Raw genomic sequence first — 9,464 nt, 5'->3', positions numbered from 1 at the left:
TCCGCGCCCGCAGGCCCCACCTGGCTCTTCCCGGGGGTCCTGCGGGCTGGAGGCCCCCACAGGGTCTGTGCTCTGCCCGAAGCCCCTCGTCCAGCGTGAGCCTGTCTCACACCCCAGAGGTGGTGTTGGGCCGAAGAGAGGGCCCATCCATGCTCGCCACCGCCCCTGGACACCCAGCGCCCGCTCCTGAGGAAAGGCCTCCTTAGAGAATGGGCAGCCCAGTGGTTTGCCAGCGGGGGACTCTAACTTCCATTAATGTGGGGAAAGCCATTCAACCACACCTGTAAAAGGGGCCAAGTCAAGTCGTCCTCCCCTGGTTCTCAGGGCTCCCGGAGCTGAGGAGGTGAGGACCGCGTGGCAACTGCAGGGCGCGGGCCTTTCTCTGTGAAACAGCACTCCAGTCCCTGCCCAGGTCCGCCTCCTCATTCATTTCCAGTGTGTCACCTCCCACCACCTCACAGGTTTAATCACTATGGTCGGTCCCATGACTCCGTTCTTGCAGTGGGAAAGGTTATGTCAGTCCTCAGCCTGGCCAATTCTTCACCACTCGGCTCCCACCTCAGTGCAGAGGAGGGCACTCACTTGGCCAATTAGAAGCTACATCCACCTTCCCGATTGGTTCAGGGATGGGCAGTGACCACCTTAAGCCAATCACAGCCTTCTGTGTGAAAGCCCGCAGTGAAGCTCTGAGTCTGGGTACCTGGAGGGGTGAGGTTGAGGGGTTTCCCTGGACCGAAGAGGGAAACAGAGGTGAGAGATGCAGTGGCTGAGGGACAAGCGAGAAAGAGGAAAACCCCGAGAGATAGGGACAAGGAAATCATCCTGGGTCCCCAGAACCCAGCTCTGGTGCAGACAGAGCCACCTCTGGATCACTCGTGACAACAGCCAATCCATTCTCTTTTGGTTTGGGCCAGTTCAAGTTGGGTCTCTGTCAGCTGGGATTGAAAGAGTCGCACCTAATATCCTCACCACACCTTCACGGTAAAGCCTGAGCCCTTGCACTTGGTGTTCATGGCTTTCACAATGTGCAGCCTGCTTCCCTTTCTGGCTGTGGACTGCCTTAAGCTCATCCAGCACTTTACCATTCACAAAGGACTTTCACAACCATGTTCACGGGTGATCCCCACCACAACCCAGGTGTCAGATCAGGAAACTGGGGCTTCCGTATTAAGTGCTGTATCTGAGGTCATAAAGGCATAAGGGATGTGGATGCCAAGTCATCTCAGATCCCAGCTAGAGTCCCTGCCACACTCAGTCGTACTCCCTCTACCTTCCCGAGCCCTCCCTCCCACCATGGCCAGGGCTGACTGCTCCTGAACCCCACACTCAGGGGTCTCTGTGGCACAGTGTGGCTCTGGTCTTCCCTCCTGTTCTCTGTGGAACTCAGTCCTTCACCGCTCAGTGTGGACCCACTTCCCTCTGCCCCTCCTCTGAGCCTTCAGCCTACATTGTCATTTGGGATGTGTGCTTCGGGCGCTGTGGGCTGGGTTGCTGCACTCCCACCTTGTTCCCCATGCACAGAGTCAGGACCTGCCTTATGCCAGCGGTCCAAGGTTTCTTTAAACCAGCGGTCGCCAACCTTTCAGACCTCACAGACCACCAGGACCTATGCCACTTTAGATCTCTCTTTTGAATATTTAGGGGGCAAAGCAAAAGGATGTGACATATGATGAGATTTGGGAAGTGAGGGCAAGAGAGGACAGTCGAACACGGTGACTCCTAGGATTGCTTTTGACTGGGGTGTTATCACTAACCAACCTCAGGAACATGAGAAAAGGCCCAGGTGACTGAGCAGAGTCCAGAGAGGGGTGGTCTCAGGCCCCTGGGGGTACAGCACTGAAGGTCCAGCGAGGATGGGGCTGGAGGAAGATATCTGGGAGGCTGTGAGGTAAATTGGAGGCTGAGGCTTTGGAAGTCGAGTTTACCGAAGATGAACTCATTCATGTGGAAGAGAAGATGTACAAGAATAGAAACCCAACATTTAAGGGGTTGGGGGAAGATGAGGGAGAGGGGGAAGAAGAGGAGGAGAAAGAGAGGAGTAGGATCAGTGAAGGATACAAACAACAAGAAGAGTGGTTTGTGAAAGCCACACAAGAGGAATTTTAAGAAAGAAATGTTCAGCTGAGCTGGTGTGGCTCAGTGGTTGAGCATCGATCTATGAATCAGGAGGTCAGGGTTCGATTCCGGATCAGGGAACATCCTGGGTTGCAGGCTCGATCCCCAATGTGGGGCGTGCAGGAGGCAGCTGATCGATTATTCTCTCTCATCATTGATGTTTTTATCTCCCTTGCTCTCTCCAAAATCAATAAAAGTATATTAAAAAGATAAAAAGAAAGAAATGTTCATAGTGGCCAATGATCTCAGAGGTCCATGGGAAGAAGACTTTCTAGAAGGAAGGTGTTCACTGGACAGTCAACTAAGAGGTCACTGACGACCTAGGTCAGAGTAGTGTCCATAGAGGGGTGATAGTAATGGGACCAGAGAGACAACTAGATTGAGATGAAGCTGAGAAAACAAGTGCAGACAACACAGCTGAAAGCCTGGCAAATGTGAACTCAACAAAAAGGAGCAAGATACACTGAAAACTACACATCATTGAAAGAAATTAAAGAAGATACAAATGGAAAGACGTGCATGTTCATGAATTAGAAGGCTTAATATATTGTTCTACTTTTTTTTTTTGCAAAAATGGACAAGCTGATTCTAAACTCATATGAAAAAATGTAAGGAACCTAGAATAATTAAAACAAAATGGAAAAAGAAAAAAGAACCAAGTTGGAGAACACGCAATTCCTGATTACAAAAACTTACTATAAGGCTACAGTAATCAAGACTGTGTGGCAGTGGCATAAGGACAGATACATTGATTAGTGATATAGAATTGAGAGTCCAGAAATAAACCCATACATCTACGGTCAACTGATTTTTGACAAAGGTGCTGAGACCATTCAATGGATCTTGAATACTCTGTTCTACAAATAGTGCTGGGAAACTAGATATCACATGCAAAAGAATATAGTTGGATTTTTACTTCATACCATATACAAAAATCAACTCAAAATGATTGGCAACCTAAATATCAGAGCTAAAGCTATAAGATTCTTAAAAGAAAACAGAGGGGCAAATCTTCATGACCTTGGATTTGGCAATGGTTTCTTACTATGGCACCAACAGTATAAGCAACAACAGAAAAAGATATGTACTTTTGGACTACATCAAAACATTTGTGTGTCAAAGGACAACATCAAGAAAGTGAAAAGGCAATATACAGAATGGGAGAAAATTTTTGTAAATCACAAATCTGATATGGAACTAGTTCCAGAATATTTAAAGAACTCTTATCACTCCACAATAAAAAACAAGACAATGACCCAATTTAAAAAATGGTTAAAGGATTTAAATAGACATTTCTTTAAAGAAGATATACAAAAGGCTAAATAAGCACATGAAAAGATGCTTGACTTCAATTATCATTAGGAAAATGCAAATCAAAACCATAATTAGATACCATTTTACATGCACTAAGATGGTTATAATTTAAAATTAAACAGGGGTTAATGAGGATGTGGAGAAAACAGAACACTAATCCATGGCTTGTGGGAATGTAAAATGGCAAAGCTCCTGTGAAAAACAGTATGGCAGCCCTGGTCAGTGTGGGTCAGTGGTTAGAGCATCGGCCCATGCACCAAAAGGGTTGTGAGTTTGATTACCGGTCAGGTGGTGGGTTTGATCCCCAATAAGGGCGTGTATGGAAGGCAATTGACAATGTTTCTCTCACACATTGATGTTTCTCTCTCTTTCCCTTCCTCTCTCTAAAATCAATTAAAGAAAAAAAGAGAGAGAAAACAGTATGGCAGTTCCTCAAAAAATTACATATGGAATTACCATATGACCCAGCAATTCTATTCCTAGGTATACTCCCCCAAAATTGAAAACAGGTGTTCAAAGAAACATATACATGAATGCTCATAGTAGCATTACCATAATAGCCAAAAAGTGGAAACAAACCAAATATCTATCAACTGATAAATGAATAAACAAAAGCTGCTCTCCATACAATGGGATATTATTCAGTCATAAAAAGAAATGAGACACTGACACATGCTATAACATGGATGAGTATTATGCTGAGTGAAAGAAGTCAGACATAAAAGGACAAATATTGTATGATTCCATTTATATGAAAAATCCAGAATATGCAAATCCATAGGGACAGAAAGTAGATTGGTGGTTGTCAGAGCCTGAGAGGAGAGAAGACGGGGGAGTGACTGCTAATGGGTTCAGCATTTCTTTTTGGGGTGATCAAAATATTCTCAAATTAGTTAGGGTGATGGTTGTACAACTTTGTGAACTTGCTAAAAAAAAACAAACAAAAAAAAACAAACAAAAAACTCCACTGAGTTGTATACCTTAAAAGAGTGAAATTCAGCCCAGCCAGCATGGCTCAGTGATTGAGCATCAACCTCAGTGGTTGAGTGTCAACCTATTAACCGGGAGGTCAAGGTTCAATTCCGGGTCAGGGCACATGCCCAGGTTTCGAGCTCATTCCCCAATGGGGGCCATGCAGGAGGCAGCCAATCCATGACTTCCTATCAATGTTTCTATCTCTCTATCCCTCTCTCTTCCTCTCTCTAAAAATCAATATATTTTTTAAAAAGAGTGAAATTCATGATGTGAATTATATCTTTTTTTTTTTTAAAGGAGGAAGTATATATGAAGATATCCTCTTGTAAAAATTGTTAACTCTTGCCCTAGCTGGTTTGGCTCAGTGAATAGAGCATTGGCCTGCGGACTCGATTCTGGTCAAGGGCATGCAGGAAGCAGCCAATCAACGATTCTGTCTCATCATTGATGTTTCTATCTTTCTCTACCTCTCCCTTCCTCTTTGAAATCAATAAAAAAATATTTTAAAAAAAGATTCATTCTTTTAAAAAAATTGTTCACTCTCCTGGGAGGATAAACTAGGAAACTGTCAACAGTGAGGAGGGGCAAGGATTGATCAAATGAATTACATTTTCAAGAAGTAAATAGACTAAAATAAAAGGGGTCTGGCTCTGGGGGAAAGGAGCCAGCCGGGGTTTAAGGAGTGTTCTGTTAGGAAGGAGAGACTGGGCCATGTTTGGAAGCAGAAGGGAAGAAACCTGTGCCACAAATAGAGGATGGCTGATGAGCCTGATGGGGCCAGATCAATTGCACAGAAAGTGGCAAGGGGTTGGCATTTCTACCCCCAAGGACCCAGGGGAGGAGTGGAGGTGGGTAAATACAGAAGAGGTAGTAGTGAGGAAAAAGGGGGGCCTTACTTCATGCTCAATCGCCTTTATTTTCTCTGTGGCAGAGGAGGCCAGGTCACTGTGCTTGGAGAGAGGAGTGTGTGTGTGTGTGTGTGTGTGTGTGTGTGTGTGTGTGTGTGTGGCGGTGAGAGGTACTTGGGAAGGAAGGGGGCCTGAGAGTCAAGGGTGAGGTTAAGAAGGGCCTCCTCATGGAATCAAAAAAGGAACCAGTGACGCAGGAAAGGGCTGCTGAGTAATTTTGAGGTTGGAAACGCACCTTGGTGATTTTCACATCCATTCCACGGAGCCTGAGTAAGGCTCTTTGTGTGCTGGGGGACACTGTGCTATTGATGGCTGGTAGCTATCGGCTGTGCCCATACAGGGGCCAGCCTACCTCGGCGTCTGCTTTACACACCAAATGCCAAGTGTGGTGGGGGAAATGGGCCTTTCAAGGCCTATGGGAGGGAGGGCCCTTGTGTGGCTGGGCTCCTGGCAGGGGTGCATGAGAAGTGGGGGTGGAGGTGCACAGCCCTAGCAGAGAAGCACAATGGGCAGGTGCCCAGGGGAGTGGGACCATGAGAAGAGGGGGCTGACATTGCAGTGGTCTTCAGTCCTCCCAGTCTTGACAACTATTCACAACTAAGTTTGAAACCCTCATTGCATTTCCAGCAAAGTAGTTGCATTTGCTGTGGCCCCTAGGGCTCTCCTGACCCTGAGGATTGGATTTGGCTCTGAAATGGAGAGAGGTAGCCTCATCATTCAGGTAGAGAAGTGAAGCACAGAGCACAACTTTGTCCATGTGCCCTTGGCCCTTCTCTGGGTCAGTGACCGTCCTCAGATCTGCAGCCTGCAGACCTGCCTGGGGTCCTGTGAGTAGGGTGTGAGCCGGCACAAGCCACGGGGCCCCACCTGCCTTGATGGACGCTGTCCCCAGTCTGCCCCCATCAGCACTTTCCCGGTCCTTTTTAGCAGTCATTGCACCCCATGGCTCTTACTGAGCTCACAATCACCCTGGGTTTGTCTTTTCTTTTTCATCAAGGGTCCTCGAACCAGATTTCCCTGACACAGCAGACAAATGCGGAACTCATGCTAAGCCACTAATTCTGCATTATCTTTCTGACTTGTCCATAGGATTTCAAGGGATGATGTGGACATATAAGTGAGATCCATTTATTCTTTCAACAAACTGGGGCTCTGACTGTGCTGGGGAGTAAAGAACCAAAGTCATGTGAAATATTGACCTCACAGCCTTGGGGAAGTCAGGCCAGACCATCCAATGACTGTGGTGTGATGGGAACCAGGGGCCTGGGCATCTTAGAGGCAACTATCACAGGTGTTCAGGGAAGGCTGCCTGGAGAAAGTAGAATTTAAGGTTTTTTATTTTAATCCTCACCCGAGGATGTGTTTTTATTGATTTTTAGAGAGAGAGGAAGGGAGGAGAGAGAGAGGTGAGAGAGAAACATTGATCACATTGATCAATTGCCTCCCTTACGTGCCCCAACTGGGACTGAACCCACAACCTTTTGGTGTACCGGACCACGCTCCAAACAACTGGGCCATCTGGCCAGGGCTTAAGGTTTTTTTATTTTTTTCCTCTCTCCAGTTTATGCATGTATTTTTAACTACCTTATATGTGTGGTTTTCATGTAAAGAAATTAAAATGGTTTTTAAAAACATGAGAAAAATATTTTAGTACCAAGCGAAAAAGAAAGCTTCTGTGATTTTGTTTGCTGGATTGGAGACAGAGAATTCACCATGGTTGGGGGGAGCTGATAGTTAGCTGGGCACGTGTACCTTTTTTTATTTTAAAAAATGTTTTATTTATTTTTTTTTTGAGAGAGAGAGAGGAAGGGAGAGGAAGAGAAAAAAACATTGATTTGTTGCCTTACCGGGAATTGAACCAGTTACCTTTCAGTGCATGGGACGATGCTCCAACAACTGAGCTACACTGGCCAGGGTATGACACTGTGTCTTGACTCCCAGTCCTGCCACACTGTAGGCTTGTGAACCTGGGGGGTTTCCACTCAGGATCCTGTCTTAAGCTAGGCGTGGAAATGCAGCCTGAGAACAGCACATGAGGAGGCACAGAGGTGTGGAGTGGTGTGAACATTTAGGAACCATAGGTGGTTCCCTGTGGCTGGAAGGAAGGGAGCCTGGCAGAGAGTGGCTGGAGTGGGGCCAGGCCTTCTGTGCTAAATTAGGGAGTTTGAACTTTATCTCAAAGGCTACTGGTAGCTACGGAAGTCAGGGTAGGACAGGGCTAATTGTTGGGGGAAGGCTGATGGAGCCCAGACCTGGACTGGGGAGGCTGGCTGGGAAGGTGTGGCAGTGATCAAGGTGAGAAGTCCTTAGTGTCTGATCTAAGCAGAGAAGAGAGATAAAGAATTGAGGCAGGAGGGTGAAACAAGGGACATTAAGGAGGCAAAATCCTCAGCTGTGGTGACTGATGGGATGAGGCTGAGTGGGAGGAGGGAGGACTGCTCAGGGCCCTGGGCAGGGGGACAGGAGCAGCTGCAGCTTGAGGGAAGTGGCTCTCATTTTCCCTATGCGGAGAGTATTGAGGTACACTGTATGTGTGGGGGTCTCATGTGCTACGTTGAAGTCCTTCCAATACAAACCAAACCCAACACAAATGAGTTTGGCAAGAACAGATGACTCCAGCATATCCATCTCACAATTTACCACAAAAGGTTCTTAGAAACCAATGGGTGATTTTGCATCAGGAATGTGGATTCAGATTCAGCCAGCATGCAGCGACACCTGTCACCACGTGGATGCCCAGTCTCTTGGCAGGAGTACGTTTGGGGCTCTTTCTGAGCCATGTGGCCTCTTTTCCAAAGTAGCCATTTGTCTGGAGCCTGTCTCCTGGTGCTGTTCCTGTTCCCTGGGATTTCTCAAAGAGCAGCCACAAAGCCACCCCCAAAGTCCTTTCCCTTTTTGGATGGTGTATTTCCTGGGTATGAATGTTTCTCCTCCCTAGAAGGGCCTTTCTACCCTTGATCTGAGGGATGAGGGTGAACTCAGCAGGAGGGAGCTGGGAAAAAGAAGGATGAGGGAAAATGAAGATTTGACTCATCTTCCCCCACCTGTACTTTTAGTTTGAAGGTTTATGAAGGCTATCACCTTCATAAAAAATAAAACATTTCTTGGTTTATTACAATATTTATATCATACTAGAGGCCTGATGCACGAAATTCGTGCATGGGTACGGTCCCTAGGCCTGGCTGGTGATTAAAGCCTGAGTGTCTGGCGTGCCTCCTCGCCATCTGTGGGGTGATCAATCCAGGACAGGCCCCCCACCCGGCTCCCTCAGCACCTGGGAGCTGGGCGGTGGCCCCACCCCCTGCCGCTGCCACTGGTCACCATCTGTGGGATGATTGGCAGGGCAATTGGGCCCCCACTTGGCTCCCTCAGCTGGTCTCCATCTGCAGGGCGATCGGTGGGGTGATCAGGGCCCTGCTTGCACCCGCCTTGGCCTGGCGCCACCCGCTCACCTGGTCCACCATCCTGCTGCGGTCCGCTCTCATGAGGCCTATTGGGGCCGACAGGGCCTCCACTACCACCCGCTGCCAGTGCTGTGCTGCCGAGCCCACCATGTTCCACGCCGCCCCCTGGTGGTCAGCTCATGTCATAGTGAGCGGTTGAACTCCTGGTGGAACTCCCAGTCGAGGGGACAATTTGCATATTAGGCTTTTATTATATAGAATTGTATTGCTATCTGCTGACATTTCTGTCTCTTTCTAGAATGTTTGCCTTCTAGGCTAAAAGCATGTGTGCAAACACAGGTGTTTTGCTTAACCTGTGCTTTGGATTAAGTCTGACTGCTCACCATTATTGTGTCACTATAATGACTAAGTTGACCAAAGCAATGAGGGAGGTCAAGGTAAGCTTCTTAACATGGGCAGGCGAGACAAAGAGCCAAGGGAAAGGCACAGCCTTTCTCTGCAGCCAGCCCCGCTCTTGAGCCTGAGAGAACAGGAGTCTCCAGGACTACTTTCCCCCAGGGAAGAAGAGTCTTTAGGACGCCCCAAGGCTGACAGCAGGGTCTGAGTCCTTAGCCTGGCACACACAGACTTCTGGAATCTGGTTCTGTCTGCCCACATGCTCTCCACGTGAAAAAACGTCATTTTCCGAAATGCACAGGCAGGATTGTGCTTCAGGCCTCTGCTCCCTCTGCTCTGTATGCCTGGAGTA

The 9,464-nt window shown here is 47.6% G+C and overlaps 1 protein-coding gene across 1 annotated transcript in view; it reads right to left on the bottom strand.

Annotated features, from left to right (window-relative positions):
• FZD9 (frizzled class receptor 9) overlaps positions 1–8,866 on the bottom strand; it is a 44,470-nt gene extending 35,604 nt beyond the window's left edge. The window contains exon 1 of the mRNA XM_005877238.1: positions 8,765–8,866. Within this exon, the coding sequence (XP_005877300.1) occupies positions 8,765–8,866 (102 nt within the window). The remainder of the gene's footprint in view (positions 1–8,764) is intronic.
• Positions 8,867–9,464: the final 598 nt, after the last annotated feature.

This window comes from Myotis brandtii, unplaced genomic scaffold, assembly GCF_000412655.1.
Source record: "Myotis brandtii unplaced genomic scaffold, ASM41265v1 scaffold510, whole genome shotgun sequence".
Lineage (NCBI taxonomy): Eukaryota > Metazoa > Chordata > Mammalia > Chiroptera > Vespertilionidae > Myotis > Myotis brandtii.
The sequence above is the reverse complement of the archived record's forward strand: the minus strand, read 5'-3'. Positions and strand labels throughout refer to the sequence as shown.